At 32.3% G+C, this 23,708-nt stretch overlaps 4 protein-coding genes and 2 long non-coding RNA genes across 6 annotated transcripts; 1 reads left to right on the plus strand and 5 right to left on the minus strand.

The window, feature by feature from the left end:
- Window positions 1-185: 185 nt before the first annotated feature.
- LOC125591111 lies at window positions 186-2,928 on the minus strand. Its single transcript, XR_007327097.1, has 4 exons — window positions 2,529-2,928; window positions 2,160-2,254; window positions 1,824-1,889; window positions 186-1,731 (listed from the first exon to the last, which is right to left on the minus strand). It is a non-coding gene; the product is annotated as an uncharacterized LOC125591111 (long non-coding RNA).
- A 2,115-nt stretch (window positions 2,929-5,043) lies between these two features.
- LOC106398999 lies at window positions 5,044-7,405 on the minus strand. Its single transcript, XR_001279942.3, has 7 exons — window positions 6,902-7,405; window positions 6,680-6,816; window positions 6,464-6,598; window positions 5,928-6,172; window positions 5,660-5,723; window positions 5,416-5,569; window positions 5,044-5,312 (listed from the first exon to the last, which is right to left on the minus strand). It is a non-coding gene; the product is annotated as an uncharacterized LOC106398999 (long non-coding RNA).
- A 130-nt stretch (window positions 7,406-7,535) lies between these two features.
- LOC106444717 (defensin-like protein 183) lies at window positions 7,536-11,489 on the minus strand. Its single transcript, XM_013886165.3, has 2 exons — window positions 10,475-11,489; window positions 7,536-9,990 (listed from the first exon to the last, which is right to left on the minus strand). Exons 1-2 carry the CDS (start codon window positions 10,530-10,532, stop codon window positions 9,680-9,682), a joined length of 369 nt encoding a protein of 122 aa, XP_013741619.1. The 5' UTR covers window positions 10,533-11,489; the 3' UTR covers window positions 7,536-9,679.
- Window positions 11,490-18,597: 7,108 nt separating this feature from the next.
- LOC106444719 (transmembrane protein 230-like) lies at window positions 18,598-19,806 on the minus strand. Its single transcript, XM_013886166.3, has 2 exons — window positions 19,544-19,806; window positions 18,598-18,928 (listed from the first exon to the last, which is right to left on the minus strand). The coding sequence occupies exons 1-2, from the start codon at window positions 19,731-19,733 to the stop codon at window positions 18,807-18,809; spliced, it is 312 nt and encodes a 103-aa protein (XP_013741620.1). The 5' UTR covers window positions 19,734-19,806; the 3' UTR covers window positions 18,598-18,806.
- A 195-nt stretch (window positions 19,807-20,001) lies between these two features.
- Window positions 20,002-20,754, plus strand: LOC106441012 (oligosaccharyltransferase complex subunit ostc-like). Its single transcript, XM_048764594.1, has one exon. The coding sequence runs from the start codon at window positions 20,082-20,084 to the stop codon at window positions 20,604-20,606; it is 525 nt and encodes a 174-aa protein (XP_048620551.1). The 5' UTR covers window positions 20,002-20,081; the 3' UTR covers window positions 20,607-20,754.
- A 453-nt stretch (window positions 20,755-21,207) lies between these two features.
- Window positions 21,208-23,087, minus strand: LOC106441011 (plant intracellular Ras-group-related LRR protein 7). Its single transcript, XM_013882793.3, has 3 exons — window positions 22,577-23,087; window positions 22,321-22,490; window positions 21,208-22,223 (listed from the first exon to the last, which is right to left on the minus strand). Exons 1-3 carry the CDS (start codon window positions 22,823-22,825, stop codon window positions 21,542-21,544), a joined length of 1,101 nt encoding a protein of 366 aa, XP_013738247.1. The 5' UTR covers window positions 22,826-23,087; the 3' UTR covers window positions 21,208-21,541.
- Between the last annotated feature and the right edge of the window lie 621 nt (window positions 23,088-23,708).

The raw sequence follows: 23,708 nt of genomic DNA on the forward strand, positions 1-23,708 counted from the left end.
GGATATAAAATGAAGAAAAGCTAATGGGAACAAGGATTTGTGAATTTACATTTTGTAACGTATGATATAAGGCAATAACACATGAAAGAAGATAAAAATGAAGAGCAAAGGAATGATAAAGAGCAAATAAGAGTTTATAAATCATTTATAAAAGTTTATAAAACAATTTGTAAAGTTTATAATCTTTTTATAAAGGTTTATAAAACTATTAATAAAATCTATAAACCATTTATAATTGTTTATAAAAATGTTATGAAAGTTTATAAACAATTTATAAGGGATATGCATACAATTTATAAGGTTTATTGGTTTTTGAATCACTTAGAAAGTCTCTGAAATTATTTATAAAAGGCTATAACAATTTATAAAGACTTGTAAAATAATCTTTATAAGGATATATAAATAATTAATAAGAGTTTATAAATCATTTATAAAATTTTATTAAAAACAATTTATAAATATTATAAACCTTTTATAAAGGTTTACAAATTATTTGTAAGAGTCTATAAACCATCTATAAAGGCTTATAAAACAATTTATAAAGTATATAAACTATTTATAAATGTTTATTACAAAAATTATAAAAGTTTATAAATCATTTATAAGGGGTATGTATATAATTTATAAGGTTTATAGAGGTATATACAGGTTTTGAAATCAATTAGAGATCTTAAATCAATTATAAGAGTCTATAACCATTTGAAAAAGCTTATTAAACAAGTTATAAGAGTTAATAAAATAATTTTCTAGGATTTATAAAGGTATGTAAATAATTTATAAGAGTTTATAAAATATTTATAAAAACAATTTATATGAATATGTTCTAAACAACCGACTTCGTCAACTCTTTAATGTTGTTCAATTCAGTCTTAGAATGTGTTTGAGTTTCTCTCTACAACACTAATCATGCAGTTATTTACTAAAACTTAAATTTGTTCCAATTTTTTAGACGTTTATAAAATATAAATCTGGATTTCAGGAAATTATCAAAAGTACTACTCGACGATTTATAAGTCTTTATAAAAAAATTTTAAATAAGATTTCAAGTAATTTTAGGATTTGCTTCCTTCTGTTATCCAAAAAGCAAATAAGGCTTAGTTGGACTTGTTATTTGAATAATTATGGTTAAGATTAATATTTTCGGTTAGTGAACACTGCATTTTTACAGAATTATAATTCTTTATAAATCTGGATTTCAAGATATTGTTAAAAGTACAACTTGACGATTTATAAGTCTTTATAAAGAAGTTTTTAAACAAGAGTTGATCGGATATGTCTATAAAAACATATAAATGTGTGAACTTGAGAAGTCTTGTGAGGAATGCTAGGCAGAATAAGTATAAAGAACTCAAAAATGATTTATAAACGTTTATAAACTGATTTATAATGGCTTACAGGTTAATTTTTCTAAAGTCCCTCAAAAAGATAATCAACACAAAAAGACATATCTGGTGAAAGAGCCACGTCCTTCAGCAAGGGATATACTGCTTCAACCCTCTCTGTAGACTGTACAGCGACCATGCTTGTGATCATAATCAAACAAGCTCATTTCATGGTTTAGTTTTATAAATACTACTACTTACCTTAACTCCTGTGGATGGAGAACAGAATGTGAGAAGCACCAAGATCTCAAGTGAAGGAAGTGGAATCAGCAGTTCGCCCTCCCTAAGAGCTCCATCTACAAGTACTGTCTGAGCCCTTGGACGCGACAGCATCCTAATTAAGAGATGTCTGAAGAAGATGAGAGAGAAGAATGTATTAACAAGCCAACTCTGCAACTTTTATAAAGCGTTATAAATATGTAATTCTTTGATCGCACAAACCACGTTCTTGTTCAGAGTCCCTCTTGCTTCTTCAAACAGCTCACCAACCTCGTCGATCTTCAAAATCTGAACGCAAGCCAATCACATATTATTTCTACGAATCAGCACTAGCTCACTTCCAAAAGCAAGATTCAAAAATAATATGCTTTCGTAACTCAACAAACTCATCTCCATCTACACTGTTTCTTTAGATATTATACACAAAACAAGACATAAAAAATGAATCTCATACAGTACCAAACATAACGTTACATTACCAAAATACCAACCTTCTACCTCATATATTGCACATACTAAACTTTGCTAGTCAAACTACAAATAGTAGCATTGTATTACCTCAAGAAAGTGAGGTACTTGATATGCATATCACCATACATATTCTCCACAGCATCCTATAAATCCAAAAGCTCACAGCACACCTTTGTAATTCCCTGCAACATTACCAGATCAACCAAGAGAAGAAGTAATCATAGAATAATATTACTCTGAGGTTAGAAATTAAATATATGTTAAGCTCTATGTCTTTTGATTGCTAACAAATCAACAGTAAGATTCTAAAGGACTCAATTTATAAGGTCTTATAAATTTGAGATTTGAAAACTTCATGAGAAATTTTTTGTCTTCCTTTCGAGAAACAGATCGATTTTGATAAACCAACCTACAATTACAGAAAGAGACGAAAATCACCATCGATTATCCTCTTACCTTTGTTAGCGTTTCTTAGACGTAGGGAAAGAGATCGTCTCGTTCGTCTAAGCTTGTAGAGTCTGTCAGCTTTTCGGAGAACTCGTTATCGTTAGATCTCGCCGGAAAACTCGTCGTCAGATCTCGTCGGAAACTCTTCAGTGTTCGTAAATCTCGCCGAGAACTCGTCTTGTTCGTTTGAGCTCATCAGCATCGTCGGATCTCGCTGTACAACTAGTCAGAAATTTTGCCGGAGAACTCCTCAGCGCCGGAGAACTCGTCAACATCGTCTGATTCGTCGGATTTGATTACTGGTATCGTTCATTTTGGATCTGAGATTTGAAGAAATCTTGGGGAAGAAAAGAATAGTTTTAGGTTTAATTAGTTAGGGGTATAATGGTATTTTGCCTATTAAAATTTTAATGGTAAAATTGGTTAGTGTAAAGTTGAAAAGTGGTATTAGAAAAGTGGTATTAGTGGCAATTCCCCAACATAAATTATCTTAGTTTAAATGATCGGAAACTCATCTCGAATAAATTCACGAAAAGAAAAAGTACTCCAATAACCTACTTAAAATATAAAACTCCCTTTTCAAAAAAAAAACGTACTTAATAGTATTTTTTAACGTGTAATAATTGAAAACTTACAATTGAATATCAATCTATAATATTATTTTAATATATCCAATGCTAAAATATTAATTGTAATAAAATTTGTTTGAATTTTGTAATATTAAATGAATTAGAAGTCTTTAAAATCTAAAATCTATTTTATTAACATAATATATTTTTTATTCATTTATTATTTTTGATGTTACAAAATATCACTTTAGTTTTATTTGTATATTAAGTTTTTTTAATAATTTAGTTTATTTTTAAGTAATTTTAAAATTTCAAGAATATAATATGTTTAAAACTATTTATTTAAATATATCCAGATATGATGTCTCATTTTTATGTGTGTTTACGTTGAGCATATTTAATTTGTAGTTTATATATTTAATAACACTTTGTTGCGTGCCGTTCTATGGTTTTAATAAATGTGTTGTCATTTCATTTTTATTTCTACTAACATGATTTTTTAGTGATTAGTGATAATGTATTTTTAATGTTATGTATTGTATTTTATCATATATTTTCTAATCCTTCATGGTGACACTTTTTTAGAATTATTTTAATTAGATAATAGGTTTAAAGATGTAAATAAATTGTGTATGTTGTAAATTTAGACTTTTTAGTGTAACTAAGCACTATCAATTATGAAAATTATATTATATTTTATTTTACTAAATCTTTCTTTCTGTGTATATTTTTTGTTTTATTTTGTATTTTTACAATTTTATTGCCTTATTCTTTAATTGCAAAGAATTGTTATTTCCAATTTTTGTTTCATATACCTTAAAAGTCTTAGGTTGATTTTTGTTTGTTTTTTTTCTCCAATTACAATGTGCAGTTCGACCATTTTTTTTGGGATCAAAATACTAATATCATCAGATAGAAAAGCTTTAAACTCCAAGAATCGAGTGAGTATTTGTGCTAGAGAAAACTGATTTAGCCACTAATGTGGTGAGATATTATAATATTAGAAGGTATGAAAACTCTTCTCTGTTGTTCTACGCTGGACATAATTAAGTTGTTGTCAATTGATTATATATTTGTGATAACTGGAAATACATCTTTATGTCTTCCTTACATCATCTTAAATTGGTTTACAGTTCGACAATTTCTAATATACTGAGAGTAACATAATATTAGATGTTGATTATATCCTTCCAATTAAGAATGCACAAAATGAAAGAAATTCAAGGTGGGACCACTTTACAATTTTGCCGTCATATCTATATAGAGTTAGTTTATAGATTACTCTATCTGTTTCAAAATGTAATTAGTTTAAATTAAAATTTTTTATATTTAAAAGTTATTACTTTAAAAAACTGTCATTTAATATATAAATTTAATCAATTAAACAGTAATTTACATAATTTTATTGGCCACACAATATCCAATAAATATAAAGTTACATTAAAATATAAAAATAATTTATATAGTGAAAAAAATACTTTTAAACCATTATATTATAAAATAAAGGAAATATTCAAATTATATTGAAACATTAGAATATTAAAAATCAGAAAAGCTGAAATCTCAACGTCGATCATTTACGTCGGCCATGCCTTAGACCATCTCTAATGTATTCCTCTATTTTTTTCTCTAAAATAGAAGACTTTCATAATAGATATGGATTTGTCTCCAATGTATTTTTCTATTTTCTTTCCTAAAAAAGAATATTCTTGATATATTCTTTTCTAAGTTTACAAATAATATTTTTTTATTTAAATTGTTACATTTATCATTTTTATTTGTATGTGAATTTTTGTATATTAAATTATATATAACTAATTTTTAAATTTGATTTTTTTAATATTTTTAGTTTGAAATAAATATTTCTATTATATGTAACACAATTAACTAATAAAATATGAAGAATCAAGTCTGAGTTTTTAGAGTTTTGTAAAAAAAAAAAATATATATGTATATAACATAAATTATTTTAGAGTTATTCTTTTCTAAGTTTACAAATAAAAGTAGTTAGGATTTTCCCTATTACATAATGATTAGAAATATTAAAAAAGTAAATAACATAAGAAAGAGCTCTGTTTTAAAAAAAAAGAAGCAAAATTGCTATATTTTCACCCATTTTGGCCTTCCACCCAATTCGTCACTTTCACTACATCTAAGCATTCTTTGTGCAGGTCTCCAACGTTTCCATGCCGCAACATGTTGATTTCTTCGATTCAAAATAAAACTGTAGGCAAAAAGATAAAGAGTTTGGCTTACTTTTCCGAGAAGAAACTGGTTCACCACGTATAAGAGTAATCATATATCATCATCATGAGAAGAAGACATACATTGTTTTAGGGGAAGAGAAAACTCATTGATTTCATGGTTAGTGATGATGGGTCATAGTCATAATTGTCACCAGCTTTCACGAATCTTCCTCTCACTATTTTTCTCGGGTAAGCTCTCGCTCTGCGAGATGCATATCGAACCTTTTTCCCAATACTACAACTCAAACAATTAAATCTTGAATCATTTTTTTTTGTAAAAACTATGTTTTAACGCTTTTTAATAAGAAAAGAAAAAAAAACTCACATGTGCTTGAGTTTCTTCTTTTTGTATCTCAACTTAGCTTCATTCCTTGCTCGTGGAGAACCAACTTCAATATTAGATTCCCATGGCGAATCAAATAAACAGAATTAATTATGAACAATTAAATAATATGGATGCCTTCAATAATACCCCAAAACCGAGCATGATTAATTAAAAGAGGCACCCAGGGCTTATTGCCTATAAAGTGTATCTCAAAACCATGCCCAACCAATTATCTGAATAGCAAATAAAACCTCAAATTTAAACACACCTGTAGACACCAAACCAAATGGAGAGCTTGGCTTGATTGGGTATAGACCGTGCTGCGACTTCGCATTTCCCGGTTGATTTATGATAGTTACGTTAGGACCTGATGTATCCGCTTTCTCCCCAATATGACCCCCATGAGTTACAAATAATAATCCAGTAGTCTTCACCTCCGTCTGTTGTTCCATGCCACACGGCTAGCACATCATGGTTTCCAAAGCCATCCTCACATGGACCTGTACACAAACCCTGAGGAAGCACAAACACAAAAATTCATGACAATGTTCTTAAAGAAAATGAATATTTTTGGTGACAGTGTCGAATGGATATACAGATTTGTAGAATGTCAAGACCGTCTGATTTATACAATTTCATGACAATGGTTTCAAAGACAAAGTGATTCATCTCGTTAACTAAAAAAGCAAACTGAAACTATGACTCCTCACATCTTAGTCTACAATCCAAACTTTGAAAAATGTACAAAGTGATTCATCTCGTTAACTTAAGATAAATGAACTTAAAAAGTGTTGGCTGATGTACCTCCATCACAGCCACCATTGCCGTCTTCTCTGTAGTAGTCTATGAACTCTTGTTCCCACAAATATATCAATTCTCGGGTCTTGATCTTGTTTATACCATCCACCGCTCCAACCACCGAGAGCACCCAACAACTTCCTATTTTATCAAAAATAACTGCAATCTCAACCGCAATGGCGATGCACAAATCCAATCGTGCAAAGAAATAATGAATCATACCACATATGTGTCCCTGATTTTTGACTGGAATGACAGCTCCTTCCTCTCTCCAATTAACTTCACGACTGAACCTCCTCGCAAAGACGGACGGTAGTAAGAGGCGCGACCAGCAGGATGAATCCATGTATCACCGAATTCTGCAATCAAAGATTGAATATTTAGATCATCGGCTATGGGAAAAATAGAAGATTTGAGAAAAAAGAACGTTTGTAGTTATAATACCTTATCATCAAGAGAAGTAGAGTGATTTCCATGAATTAACCATGTTTTTTGATGTTTTTCAAGTCCCAAAAACAGATTAATTTGGCAACAATGAACTGGCCGGATCTTCAGAGGCGGAGAGCCTCAAACGCAGAGTGCAAAAAAACAGCATCGGAGGAAGACATTTTTGAAAAATTTTCTAGCTTAATAAAATGGTAAACTGACAATCGTGCTGAGCATCCATCATACTCTCAACCTGCTTATATTTATAGATTTGAGATGAATGAAAGGGAGAAGACGACATGGAATCTGGATTCAATGGGATTAACAATTATGGTAGAATTAAAACAAATACATTGAACCATAGGGAATGTGAAGAGATAACGAAAGGGGAGGCGAAGAGATGAGACTCTGAAAAGCCGAGACGGCCACGTTGAGTTCTGGAAGAGATGATAACATGGAAGCCGTATCTACCACATTTGGGCTAAACGGGCTCGACGAAACCAATCAGAACCGGGCCGGCTAAACTTTAAGCCCAGATAAATTTACGGGCTGCTGACGTGGCAAATTTCAGACACCTAATTGGCTGATTTTAATTGATGACGTGGATAGTTTCACAAGGCTTCATATTCACTTTTTAGTATAGGTTTAGATAACAAATGTCCTGACAATATACAAACAAATACCTCAGAGAAAGATAAGCTTAGAAGAAAACTAGTAAACGTAAAAATATGGAGAGAATAACTCAACTTATATTACTTGTTAGCCTACTTATCATTTCTGCCTCAGGTATTATTATATCTCTCTATTTTTATGTTTATTTTATTTTTAGCCGCATTTTTCATACAGTTTCAAAAGTTCTTTAATATAATTTTGTGATCACATTTTTCTCACATTTATTTTATGGTAAGTTTAATAATGTATATACAATGTATACAATGTTACAGTTGTGAATCAGACTAGAGCAGATATGTGCGTCGATGGACTATACACTTGCGACTACTGCGAGCAGAGATGCAAGTCCAAACACGGGCCATCAGGCCAAGGGGAATGTGAAACCCATACTGGGATGCCTATGTGCATGTGCCACTACCAATGTGAACCACCCTCGCTGACTCCACTCAATACTTGCAATGGTGGGGCCGGTTTATGTAGTGTAAGGTGTCCCCAAAAATGTTGCGATATTAACTGTGCACTTAAGTTTACAGGTGGAAGTGGGATGTGTTTCACCCTCGGTAATACTAGTGTTTGCCAGTGCAAGTATCCTTGTTAAAGCTGGCTGACAAAATTGTAAACCGACTATTTTTTATGTGGGACGATGATAAAATAATAACAATTTCCATTATATTGGTTTGTGGATGGTGTTGATTTTATGAATTGAATTGATCAACGTAGCTAAGTTTTTTAATTACATCTTTTTCAAACAATTTTTTTTAGTACATATTGTTTAGTTTCTCGTGCAAACGAATCGTTGTAATCATCGTAAATTACGACAAGATATCTTGAGACATCGCGAATGAACTAAATAAATCAAAGCATAACCCTTTATTTCAAAATACAAAAACGTGACCACCCAATAATGTTGTACGTAGATTTTTATGTTACAAAAAATAATAATAATGTTGTACGTACACATGGATATCTCCTCTAAAATCTATATATTATGAAGCAACCAGAAATGCTCTATATTCATTAAACTTTGAAAATTTTGAGATTTCATTATTATTGGTTCTTGGATTTCAAAAATCTTAATAGAATCCATTGTTGTAGGTATAAGAATTTTCAAAATTTATTCAAATTATTTATTATTCAAAAAGTTTAGTTATTATTGATTTTCTAATTTTAATTAAATCTAATGTTATTGGGAGGTGAATTCTATTCATTTTTATTCATTAGACTCAATTTTCAAAATATCATATGTATCTATGTGATTTTCAAAATCTATGTGATAAAAAAAACTAGAAAACAAAATAATTATACTTACCAAATATATATTGCACTTTAAATCCAAGTTATATGTCCAAAACTATAATCCATTACATTTTATATACTCTTACATTTTTGGATATATAATTCTTTTTATATTGTTTTATCAATTTTGAATATATAATTATATTTATAAATATTAGAAAAAATTAAAATATTAAAACAGTTTCAAAAAACATTTTATAATTTTTTTAAAAAAAAAGAAGTTTTGACAAAAAAAATGAAAAAAATCAAAAGAATATTAGCCAATCTAAAAAAATTTTGATCAAATTTCATAAGTCAATGTATATAAATTTTCACAATCTACATAACTTTTATAAATTTACAATTGTTAAAATTCACAAAATCTATACAAATTTATCTCCCCATAACCTCCTTAAATAAAACTACAAATTTCGTGGTTCAAATTTACATACATGATCTAAACCAAAATTCTCCAAAACAATATATAACGTATCCGGATAATATATATAATAGAATTTAGTTTCGCTTTCAATCGAATGCTTAATGCTTCATATGTTTTACAGTTTTAAGTATTATATAAACTAAGGTCAGCAAAACATGTACCAAAAAGATTATGTTTGAACACAGTAATGTAAAATATTTTTTTTGGTAAATGGTTGAGTCCATACTTTACGAAGAGCAAGAAGTAGAGACCATTTTATAGTTAGAACCAGGTGATGCAGAATATATAGAGTAATATTTAACATTTTAATGTCCGAAAAGCCTATCTAATTACCACCATCCAAATAAAAATACGAAAGTAAACTGATTCCGTTTTATTGATTTGTTTCATTTATAAAAAAAATTTTATTAGCAAGGATACTGGCATTTGCACAGTCTAGTGTTGCCAATGCTCTCACAAAATCCAGATCCACCAAGATACTTTTGTGCACAGTTTTGATTACATGCACTGCTGCACAAGCCAGTCCCACCGTAGCATTGTTTTTGATGTGGAGGAGTTGGTGATGGCGGTCCGCACGTGTAATAGCACGTGCAAAGTTGGTTTCTGTTGTCGCAACTTGCTTGGCCCGTTGGCCCATGTTTAGCCTTGCATCTCTCATCACATTGTAGACAACTACCTAGAGGGTCTTGGCATGAGTTTGCCTTCACCTTATTAACAACTGTAAAAAGTGTTCTTTAGTACATGGAAAATAAATCACTGATAGAAACATTTGCATCTATGACAATTACAAGAAAATAAAACGTATTTAAAGAGCAGAATGCACTGTAACAAAAAGTTATTTTTGAGATAATAATGTGGAAACGATACATTCAATATTAAAAAAAAACATAAAAATTATAGACCAAATAGCATAAAAGAGCAAAAGGATGCAGCCAAATTAGTGATAGTGTACTAAATTGGTAGAAGAATTTGGCTAAATGTAACTCAGTTTATCAAGCATGTGATCAAAACAATACTCTCTCCATCTCAGTTTAAAGTAAATCAATGTATGAAATAAAAACAAAATAGTATTTTAAAAAACCTTTTGGACTATTTAGTTATCTTAAGTGCATTGGAGCAGGTTACCGGAAAAGTTAGAAAGTCTCAAATATACACCGCCTAATTATTTATTAATAATAATAACTAATAATTAAAAAAATTACCAGATGAAAGCATGACAAAGAAGATGATTACAACCACAAGTGAAAATATATTCTTCATATTTTCTAGTTTTTTTTCTTTGATAATTGGTTGAGACAATTATTGGTATACCATTGGAACATCTAGGTGGTATATATATAGTGTAGTGCGCCAATAGCAAAGTATATGTAATGATTTGTTTCCAAAAGAAATGGTCATTTATGCTGAATGCTGAATATTGATGATAACATCAAATTAATTTCTTAGTCAAAACAAAAAGCATCGAACTAATTTCTCAAAGTTCAAACATATATTTGAAGTCAAATGCCAAAATGAGCCATAAACATTTGTAGTCAAACTTCTAAAGAGACATAAATGGATACTAGACGGAATATAATGATATTTTGTATGATATTTTTTCCGTAAAAACTAAAAATATTTGTAATAGTATCTTTCAACACAGTGGTAATCTTGTGGGACTTGGTATGTATCCACATCAGTATTGGTTTGATTTTTCCTTATAACTAAATTATCATTACATGGCCAGTATTAGATTGAGTTTCGGTCCAAGTGGTTTATATGGTGGGACGTAATAAATGATCGGTTCATTCCCTGACATTAGTCAGAAAATATTCCAAACTCGGATCAGACAGCATGTTACGTTTTTGGCTAGTCCACTTTGTAAACGTTAGCCGACTGGAAGCCAATGCTTCCTTGGCTTGGTCCAAGACCGGGTTTTCTTTGTATAAACCTAATCTATTAATTATCTATACATTTTTAAAAAATATTTTTGTTGGACACGAAGATTTATCAATACAAATATATATATCAATAGGGATTTTTAATTATTTAAAAGGTAACTTATAAATTCTCAGTAGATATAAATATAATACAACCTATATAAATTAATATTATTGAGATTTAATAGTTAAAACTAGAGCTTGACCCGCGCATCCGCGCAGGTGTTAGTTTTTTGATAAATGAATATTTATTTGTATAAGTGATAATATATATTTTAAAATTTACCCGTTTATTTTTTTTTAATATGACATTTATAAACACAATAATTTTATAGTTTATATTGAGTATATATAATGAAATTATTGTATAAACTGTTTTTATGGATCAAAATTTTATGATTATGTATAATGAAATTGTTGTATACTATTTATTATGTATATGTGGAATTAGTAAAATAATTACTGTATAATGTATGTAATTACGAAATGTATATATGGAATTAATAATTTTCAAATACACATATGTATAATAAAAAGGAAAAGACAAAAAATATTAAAAGTTAGGTTTATTAATTATTGTTGCCATGATTTTTTAGTTAGAATTTGATTTTGGAAATACATTAATTGAAGAGAAAAGACAAAAATCCTAAAAGATAGGTTAATTAATAACTTCAGTGGCATGCCATTGTAAATATAGTGGAAAACTAAGGGATAATCTAATTTTGTACTCCTATTTTAATAGATTAGATGTCTTATGTACAAGGTAAGACAGGAAAAAAAATCTTATTAGTTATTACTATCATTTTCTGCATTCTCCAAAACGCCACCTAGCTAGTTGATAAGGATTCAATGTAAACAATAGGAGATAAGGGTTCAACTTTGCGTTAGTTCTTTTACTACATAACTGAGAAGCAGTTTAAGAGTACACAAGCAAACGGTTTCAGAAAGAAAAGAAAACGGTCTCTGTCTCTTCTTCTTATGACCTTAGTGTCTGACTTCCTAAGTAACTTTTGAGAACATCCATGACAGCTCCAAAATCTGCTTTCACTTCAACAGGAGGAATCGAGAATATGCAAGCCATGTCAGGTATAGCATTCGAGTGATAATCAATCTTCGACTGAGTAAACTTCAACCCATGAGCAGTCCTCATAACCACGTTTCGGTCTGTCGGCGCAATCACTCCTTGATTCCTCAGCTTAAACAGAGCGGTCAGCGCCAGACCTAGCTTCTTCCACAGTCCCATCCCACTTCTTAACCGCATACACTCTGGTTATCTTTTTGGAACATTTTTTTTATCTTTTCGAAACACTTTTTTTCGCAAATGTGGATCTTTTCCAAACCGAAAGAGTATTATAGAAAAAAAGCCTCGGCTTCTCGCAAGATCACTATATGACTTCAAAGTTCTTGTGTCTCTCTTGATTCTGAACCAAACAGATTTGACATAACGTTACAAATGTTTCCGTAACTCGAAGTACATATTCAGTTACATTCTTAGCACAGTCAGGTACATCTGTGTAATCTCCATTCACTATAATCGTAGTTTCATCTGAAAAATAAATTACCATACACTATTGTGCAGACAAAACTACCAATACTAATTAATGCGTATATAATTTAGCTTATGGTTTCACTTAAGTGAAAACAAATGGATGAAGACAGACTCAAAGAACAAAACAGCATGTTCAAAAGCAAAAGAAAAAAACTCATACTATCTCTAAGAGACATCAAACTGACGCAACAACACAACCAAATCTTTCATATGATTTGACGGGAAAGGTAAGGACATCAACACACTCAACTTTTCCCCACACCTCACGTCCATTGAATCGTTTGTGTTTGTGGCTAAAACTGGGATGTGTAAGTAAAAGTTGGCCACCAGTCCAAAGTCACTCCCATTTTCTAAACATCTTGTAGGATGCTCACGTAGTTTCTCCAAACCCTTGATCTCTCTCCACTCTCTACCCTCAATCTCAGAGGCAGACCACATTAAATAACCGGAGCGAGTGCAACAACATATTACCTTCCCAATCTCACTCCAAGCCTCAACGGAATCATCGGATAGGAAACTCGATATCTCTTTTACAAGTTTCTATGTGCCATCTTTCGGCTCGTAAGTGTATTCCTTATCACCTGCCAGTAAGTAAATTATCCCTTCGAACACGTTAACATTATAGCAACGTCTTTTGCGAAAGTGGTTGCATAACTCATCAACGCCAGGACCAGGAAAAGCTGTCCATGACTGAGTTTTAATTTACGTCAAATACCTCAATCCAGTTGGCATTGTACTTGTCAATATCGCAACCTCCCATCACATATATCTTCTCATCGAGTAAAACTGTCTGCGCATCCTCCCGTGCCACGGTCATGTTAGGGGCATCACGCCAAGTGTGACTCCGACAATCAAAGATCCGAACAGAGGAAAACGGTTCCTCATGATTAATATATAGGAGATAATATAGATGTTTTATTACTATCATTTTATGCATTCTCCAAAACGCCACCTAGTTAATAAGGATTCAATATAAACAGTACGGTTCAACTTTGCGTTAGTTCTTTTACTACAGAACTGAGAACCAGCTCGCACATGGGTGACCGGGCAACTTTAACCAGATATAGAGGCATGTTTCATTGGATCCTATTTGAGATCGCGCCCTGTAGATATCCATAGATGATAAGAGAGAGTGGAATCTCTTTGAGACGAGAGAGAGCGATGGGTAATTCCATCTCGAGATACGGGCAAGAATGTTTTCTATGATTTCGTCCGGTAGTGAAGAAAACATCGACGGTGGCTCAGGAACCGTCTTCTTTTTTTTGGTTGGTTCAACTTCGTCGGAGATCATGATCGGCCGAAGTTGCAGTATAGAGGCTGTGAAGAGGGAATATGATAAAAAAAAATTATAGGGTTAATAAACACGTTTCTTTACATAAGTTAACGCATATATAAAAAGACTTTTTGGTATTGTTATTGCCTTATTGGATTTGATGGTTCGGGAGAATTTGTGTGTTTCTTCATAAGTTGTATCCAAACCTAGTTTATCGTGGAAGCAAAGTAGCCATTGGTTAAGCTTTAAAAGCTTCTACACACCCAAGTCGATTATACAATTTCTTGCAGATTACAGGAAATCCAAGTTTCAAGTCTTGGAGAAAAGCAATGATTTATAAGGAAACTTCAACATGGTACAAGTAAATCTAGTCAGGAATGAATCTTCATAGGACGGCTCAGATGATGCAGTTAGACGTAAATCTTCATAAGGCATGTAGTATTGTCGGTTGTCGATTTGTCTATGTAATCTTTCTCATAAACGTATTGTCATAATGAATCAACGTTAAAAAAAACCTAGTTTATTAATTATTCATACATTTTCTTAAAATAGTTTAATTGGAAAACGAAGATTTTATCAATAAAAATATATATTTTATTTTTTAATTATTTAAAAGGTAACTTATAAAATCTCAGTAGAATAATATAACTTGAGATTGATCCGCACATCCGTGCGGATATTGGTTCTTATATTTTATACATTGATATTTATTTTCATAATATTGTTATATATTTTAGATCGGTCGTAATATAATTAATTGTATTCAAAAGACTTGGACCGAATCGGGTAAATATGATTATTTTGGTACAAATATCCGAAATCGTTTCACATACATTTGTTATTTAGATATTTTTAGGTTTTTATACATCAGAACCGAACTAATCCAGACCCAGAAGGACCAAACTCAAAACCATACAAAAATTTATAATATTCAAGCGGAACTTAATTTAAAAAAGAAAAACTATACCTGAAAAGAACAAATTTTATAAACTAATAAAAATGACTAATTCTATGTGTTTTGCTAAATTAAGTGATACAATAGATCTTGATCCGCGCAATCGCGCAAGTACTTATGTTTTTGTTTTAATTGTTTTTGTACTGAATGATTAGGTCTGGGCATTTGGAGTTCCAATCAAGTTTCAATTTTTCAGGTTTATCAAAATCAGCCACATTCGGGTTATATGAAAGTTTGGTTTGGGACTGGTTCGAGTTCTATTCGGTTCGGGTCGAGGTTAGTAAATCCTTAAAGAACAGGTACAACCCAATATATTTTTGGGTTCAGGTCCCATCGGGTTTTTGGTTTTAAAGTACTTGATTTGTACCTATTTTGTAAACAAAACATAAGTAAAACCGATTCAAAAATAAAAATGAACATCAAACGTGATCATTCTAAATCAAACAAGTTATTGATAGAAAGAAAATAATTGAAAGCATAAAAGAAAACCAAGTTCTCATGAAATGAGAAACATTATTCAATGAAAATAAAACCAAAATCTAAAACCTTCAAGTTTCAACCGCCAGTCCGCCACCTTTAACCATAAACCTTCATGTAATAGATAATTATTTTATAGGTTCAATAATATTTTAGTGTATTTTAGATACTTGTTAGGGATTGAGATAATGTTTGGTACAAATTCTTTTTTGAGATTTTGAAATTTTGGGTTCTATCGGATATCCATTTAGGTTCAGGTTCGGTTTGGATAATATACATAACCCAAAATACAATAAAACAAAATACATTTGGTATTTATGTCAGGTTCGGTTCAGTTCATATTTATTTTTATCGGATCAGGTTCGGTTAATTTGTCCAGCCCTAAGAATGATGCACTTGTTGAAATTAGCCGTACTATGTTGAATTATTTTATTGTGGATATTAAAAAATTATTGGTGTTAAAAAATCAGACATGTATATATAATTCGAAGTATGTATAGTATATATAGAAAACATAAATCTGAATTTGAAACTATGAAAAATTAATAACTATTAGTTAACATGATATACATATTTTTATAAATTAGTTATAACATTTATAAGAAACAAATTGTTAATAGATATTCATAAATTTTGAACAATAGAAAACATTTTGATTAAAAATTATAAAAATATAAACAATTAAAGTATCAATTAATAAAATAGATGATTACATATTTCTAATGAGCTTAAATTTGGGTATAGAAAATAATATTTTGGGTTAGAAAAAAACAAAAAAAAAAAGAAAATAATATTTTGGGTTAGTGTAAGATGTTGAAGGCCCAATTGTATTTCTAAGCTCAATTTACCTTATACAAAAAAAAAATTCGGGAAACCCAACAACCATTAAGTATTTTTTTTTCTTTATTAAAACTGAGTTGATGATTGTTTCCATTAGTTTTTGATTTTTAGATTTTGGTTTTTGGTTTTTAATTTTTAGATTTTGGTTTTTGATGTTCAACATTTGTTTTTGGTTCTTAGTTTTTAGATTTTTTTTTTTTTGCATTTCACAAAAACTTTGTCTTGTTTTACATTAATATATATTTTGATTTGATTTCAATTGAAATAAAACATGATTAGTTTGTTAAGATGTTATTGAATTTTTCATTTGACAGGCACGCTATTTTTTTATTGTCAAATCTGTTGGAACTAAACACAACCTAAACATGATAGGATGTCATGGTAATAAGAAAAGCGAGTCATTCGTTCAAGAAGTTTTTTCAATATAGTTAATGTTGCTTTACGTTGATAAAAATTTGACATATTCATCAATGTTGCAATAAGACTTTAGTTGGGTTTTGTTTTCAGGAGTAATAATGTTATGATTCCGCAATGAAGTAATATTGGAAGTACATCTAACCAACGATTAAGTGTTAACTAAGATATTTTGTTTATCATCAACTAATTATAGGTTTGGATAGACTCGAAAAAGATACTCTGTTTTGATTTTGAATTTATTGATTTGGTTGGTTTAGAAAGATTAGATCATGGATTGGTATAGCTGATTTGATTTTTATAAGTCACGTAAAGTATAAATGTAATAACTTGCTGTTATAGGTATTATTATTAATTCGGATATCGGATAAGTAGACGACCACATAATTAGAGTATGAAATATTTTTGATTATTGATGTTAGCACAATATAGATAATAATATAAAGTTGATTATTTTTTACGAATCAATGAGGAGACGGATAACGACTCGAGTTGTTTCTTTGAGGTCAGAGCCTTGGACATAACAGATTTTCCCAATCACATCGGCGAATTTAAATATCAGTTATGATAACGAAACATATTATAAACCTAGATGCAATATGATAATATACATGGGAGTTCTATGTTTGTGTTCGCAATCACTTTGAAATTGTCAAACAGTCTAATAATGATTGGAGATTGATCTCAGGAACACCCGTGATGACTTCATCAATAATAGTTGGTGAGATGAAACAAATGAGGAATGGATGATCAATTTTCTTGTACATGCTTGAGCACCCAGCAACCTCAAAACGATCGACTTTCACAAAAGAACCGGCTTTTAAAGATGCATGTAATGATTAGCACGTTAGACGAGAATAAACTCATGAATCATGCAATCGGCAAATAATATTATTTAACAAAAAATCATAAAATCAATTAAAAATATTATACTAAATAAATGTGATAAATAGAAGATTAATGTGATTAACCTCATTTAAAAATGAAACTCATAATATACTTGTAGGTCTGGTCCACAGAAAAAACTGAAGCAAATATTTACAACCTTCATAAATATATATTAGTTTCAACCATCAATGTACAAAGTATCTTTTAGTTTACTGATATAAATGTTGGTGTTTATAACTCAATAACCCAAATTCGAGTAACAGGCTTAACACTTTTTTTACACTTTTTTAAAAAGTAGGACCCAATGATTATATTATAGATTCTATTTTTCTGAGAATTTTCATTATGTAATTTAGTTAATAACAAATTAACAACACGTTACGTTGAAGTTATTGTTTCCGTTATTTTTGGCAAAACTATAGTTAGAAATTATGCATTAATTAATCCGAAAAGACAAGATTGTTAAAAGGAAAGATTATTAATAGTTTTAGTGGCATAGTAGTCGTAAATAACATTGAAAACTAAGGGGATAATTCTATAGGTAATTCTATTTTAATAAGATATTAGATTTTGATCCGTGCTTGAAAGCGCGGGTTTGGTTTTGTTTTGCTTTTCATAATTATGAAATTTAGTGTTTGAATCATATAATCTTGAAGATTATTTCACTAATGAAATTTAGTGTTTGAATCATATAATCTTACACTCAAATCTTGTATAAAGCTTCTATGTAGTGTAGTGTCTTACATGTAACGTGTTTTGTAGTCGATGGTAGTATGTGAGGGAAATGAATATTTCGTTAACGTAACAGTTATAATAGGTTGTGCTTTGGTTTTGGTTCATGTAATGTATTTTGTTTGGGTAGGATGGTTTAGCAATCTGTTTTAGTGGTTATGTATAAATATTAATGTATACAGTTTGCATGGTTAGAGTAATAATCGGGGGTCTATAGGGTAAAAAAGGTTGTCAATTATTGTTATAATATACAGGGTAAGTCCAAAAAAATTTAAAAGTAATAGGTCCAAACAATTTTCATAGGTAGATTTTTTCAAAATCCTTCTATTTTAATAGTATTGATATATATATGTCAAACAATCAAACATGGACTCACTTAGACTCTCCTCTAAAAACTACACTAGAGAGCAAAACAAGTCAGCCCATTTCGTTAAAAACATCTCTCTATAGTAGCCGTAGGAGGAGAGATACAAAAGGCGGACTAGTACTAAACTGGGGGTATGTTAGAGAAGGAGAAGCCTTGGTATCCTTTGTAAGCATAGTACGCGATCCGTGTGTAGTAAAACCCTGGGATGAACAGAAGACACCCGAGGACGATGAAGAAAATTCCTGGTTTCACACCATCAAACAAAGAGAGAATCAATAATTCATTTACCTGAGAGCTCATCTCCCAAATCAAAATATAGGAAACTAAGAATGATAGTTTTTTAATGCAATAAATGACAAACAAGGAAAAATCATTTCACGCTTAGTATGATGAGCAGAGATACTTTGCCTTTACATATTTTGAGTATTCATGACCTTGCAGAGAGTTTTATTAAACACTTCAATTTAGAAAGTTTCTTGCTTCCCATCATGCACATAAGAGAAGCTTTTAGAATGAAATCATCTACAAGTTCTTCTGAAACTATAGATATCCTCAGAATGAAATCATATCAAATGGCTATAGATTATCTTCATCACCTAGATTCTGATATAGATTTATCAACCTAAAACAAATCTTAGCTGAACAAACGCTTCAGTAATCATCCAAATCCACTGTAGATCTGCAGCTAACAAGGAGCAGTTACAATCTATCTATCATCTTCATCACCTAGATTCTTCTGATCATATAGATTCCTCGAATCCAAATACTTCCTAAACCAGTCTTAGCTGAAAATCGATTAACTCTCCCAAACAAGCATTGAACAGCTAGCTATACAGAGGGGTAACGAAATCGCTAACCGTGGCCTCGATCACCGCCGACTCGATTGTACGCCATGAAGAAGCCGGAGACGATTCCTAAGGCTCCGAACACGAGGAGAGCCACCGCGAGCGCGATCTCCTTAACCGGCGGTCGGTTATTCACGGTGTATGACGTCTCGATCATCATGTCCTCGTCCGATATCGAGAACGCATGGTCCACGTACGCCATTCTCACAGCTCCGTGGATCGGAAGATTGCAAAGCTCGAGATGTTTATGAGTCTCTCTTCTCTTGTGACGGAGACGGGTAGTAGTTCAGTTCGGTGCAATTTCATTTCTCGTGAAATTCGTGTCGGATCTGATATCTAAATGCAAACTACGCGTCGTTTTGATTCTTTTTTTTCCGAAAGAAAACGACACAACGTGCGATAGTGAGATAATGAACAGCAGAACATTCGCGTTTATTTTAACGAAACCGGATCACGGATAACATTATCCGAGCATCCAAACAGAGCGCACTCTCCGTTCTTCTTCTTCTTCATCTTCACGAGATAGCTTTAGAGTAAGATCCAACGGTAAATGGCTCCGAGAACCGACTCCACATCCACCGGATCCGCCATGTCAGAAACCTCCGTCGAATCCTCAATCGACCCTCTCTTCCACCTCCTCCGCACCATCCCATTCTCCTTCCTCCGGCCGCCGCGTCTCCGCCTCAAGCTCCCTTCCTTCACACTCCCATCCCCGATGACCGTCTTCGCCCTAATCCTCCTCACCTACTTCCTCGTCATCTCCGGGTTCATCTACGACGTGATCGTCGAGCCTCCGGGCATCGGATCGACCCAGGACCCAGTCACGGGAACGATCCGCCCCGTGGTGTTCATGTCGGGTCGGGTCAACGGGCAGTACATAATCGAGGGGCTCTCGTCGGGGTTCATGTTCGTGATGGGCGGGGTCGGGATCATAATGCTGGATCTGGCCTTGGATAAGAATCGAGCTAAGAGTGTTAAAGCTTCGTACGCTACGGCGGGAGTGTCGTCGATTGTGATTGGTTATGTGATGAGTATGCTCTTTATCAGGATTAAGATCCCTGGTTATCTCCATTAGATCACTCTCTGTAGTTTAAAGATCGTTACTTTGGATTAAAAATGTAAACTTTATGTGTGTTTCTAAGGTTAAGTGAGATTCTACTCATCTGTATCAATCTCATCGTTTAAATTTGTGTTGGTAACAAATAAAGTAGAGATTTTGAATGTTTGGTTTGGTGGACCAGTGCATAGCTTCAGTTTTCTTGAACTCTGTCTCTTGTCTCACTTCTCATTTGCTAACACTTCAGAGGCCTGATTCTTTGAATCTATTGTGATATATTATGTGAATGCTCAGTTCTTTTGGTCGCCTTACAGATCTTTTTATGATCGATCGTTGGAAAATGATGTGTTTTTTTACGTTGGAAAACGATCGTTCTGAGTTTCTTGTTTGGTTATGGGAATTTTAGCTTTGAATTTTAGCATCTCGTCAGTGATGCTTAGAGATCTAAGTTTCTTGTTTGAAACCAGATTCTACTTGTGTTGAGTGTTAGCATCTCGGCAATTATGTTCATCTGCGTTTGATATATCAATCTCGTCGTTTAAACTTGTGTTGGTAACAAGTAAAGTAGAGATTGTGAATGTTGGGTTTTCTAGAACTCTGTTTCTTGTGTATTATCTCATTTGCTGCGTGATTCTTTGAATCGAGTGTACCGTATTATGTGGTTGATTGGTTCTTTTGGTAGCCTTACAGATCTTTTGATTTGGGAATGAGTTATCCTGAAACGGGCCGTCTTTTGCTTCTCTTACAAGGCACAAACCTTGGAACTTTCACTATTTTAAAGTATCAGGAAGGGATGTGAATACGTGAGGAGAGACTGTTATAGTTGTATAATTTTGATTACATCATTTACAATGAAAAGTTTGTAATGTGAATGCCGTTTATATACATTTACTGATGACTTTAAGTAAATGGTTGATAGATAGAATAAATTTTCTTTACTGCATGCTTTATACTTATCTGCTGAAGTAGGTTCTTGGAGAGAAGATACGCCGAGGTGAGATACCAGGGAACCTATTCGAAGCCAAGATATCAATGGGACGGTACTCAGGCATTATCAGCCCTTCTCGCTCTTCCCTAGTCCAAGCCCTTGATCTTCCATTGAACGTTCCATACTTCACCAGTTTTCGGAACCCCCACGACTTCTTCTTCGGCGATGCGTTCACCAGCCTACCATTCATCTTCTGGCTCAGATACTCCCTCACCGCCTGCAAGCTCTGCTCCACGACCTCTATCGGTGGGGACACGATCGGGTTCCCTTCCGCGCTCAGCTTCTTTAGCCGCCTCATGCATCCGATGGACTCAGGCAAGACCGTGATCTTGTTGTAGCTGATGTCTAGCTCGAGGAGGTTCATGAGAAGGCCGATGGAAGATGGGAGTGTTGTAAGGTACTGGAAGTTTTGGCTGACGTTGAGGATCTCGAGGTTGATGAGGTTCTCGAGGTCCTCGGGGAGGATCATGAGGCAGTTGAGACGAGCGTCGAGGACACGGAGGGAGGTGAGGTAGGTGATGGAGGTTGGGAGGGTGATGAGCTTGTTGGAGTTGACGCAGAGCTTCCTTAGGTTGGTTAGCTCTAACCCGATGGAGTCTGGTAATCTAATGAGCTCGTTGAAGTTGGCGTTTAGTTCTTCTAGTGACCTGGAATGATCCAAAACAAAAGAAGACCGATGATTGAATCATATGATTGGTTTGGTTCAGAAATGAGAGTTTGATGTGAATCTTGTGAGGGGTGTACCTGCAATTTTGAATAGTTTTGGGGAGGTAAACGAGAAAGTTGCCGGATACATTCAGGATCTTGAGCTTAGAGAGACAGCCAATGGAGTTTGGAAGAGCTTTGATCTGGTTTGAGTGTATATCTAATGCTACCAAGTTAAGAAGTCTTGCCGTTAGAGATTCTGGTATTTTCTGTTATCATTCACAAACAAACCCAAAAACATTAGAAGCCAATATGATTGTTAATGTGTGTTTATGTATGTATGGATAGTGTTAACCTTGATATGATTGTTGGAGAGATCAAGCTTACAAATAATTCCCAAATTGAGGGAAGGATTTGGGAGAGATTGTAATGCCATGCAACTCAAATTCACATCCTCTAGCCTCTCTTCCTCATTGTTGTCAGTATTGTTTGATAATATGGGTGATGAGAGTGGTGATTGGCTCAAGTCCATCATCATCATTGTCATCATGTGATCATTTTGTGCATGGAGTTGTTGATACTGATATGCCTCTTCGCATATCATCTTTAATGGATGTGTAATGTATGTATGTGTTTATAACTTTGTATTGCTCTAAGAGGAAGAAGATGGCAATGGTGATTTTGATGTAGAATGAGAGTGATTCTTCTGCTTTATAATGGCAATACAAATGATTGTATGGACGAGAAACTTTGTTGGACTTTTGAGGAAATGAATGGTTTTCGGAAGTTTAATTACTTGAGATCAATGATATAAAAGGTGTTTAAGGATGGTGATTAGCTAATGAAGGAGAGAGTTATGCGTTACCAAGTTTTTTCTTTCCACATTATTCAGAAGTAACAAAAAATCATTTTAATTACCACTATTCGAGTCAGTAATATTTATTCTTTTTATAACCAGCTTTATTTCTATTACGATGAGTTCGGTCGGTTACTTTAGTAACTTTTTACCATATAGTCTAATAGTAAATTTAAAAAAAAATGACAAAGCAAATACTTACAAGATTTTTTGCTCTTTCAGTCTTTCTACATTTAAAACAATATCGCAAATAAATAATTAGATTGTACAGTACAATTTTGATAAATTAATAATACTAAAGATATAATATTTATTGATTTATGAAGTTATTAATTTAAAGAATTTATCATATGCTAGATTATCAAGTCAAACTCTAAACCAATTAATATATTCTCAGTTCTTAATGGTAAACCAATTTTTTTGGGTCGAAATGGTAAACCAATTAAAATTTTAATTTTAACTTTTCAAATCGCGGTAGAATCAATCTGAACGGACCGGTCGAGTTGTCAACGTTGTAAATAATAAGACTTTATTAACCAGCTTTGTAGACTTCATTATCTTTCATGTTTATAAAGTTAGTAATTTAAAGAATTTACCATATTGGATTTATCAAGTCAAACCGTAAACTAAT

This window comes from Brassica napus, chromosome A3, assembly GCF_020379485.1.
Source record: "Brassica napus cultivar Da-Ae chromosome A3, Da-Ae, whole genome shotgun sequence".
NCBI lineage: Eukaryota > Viridiplantae > Streptophyta > Magnoliopsida > Brassicales > Brassicaceae > Brassica > Brassica napus.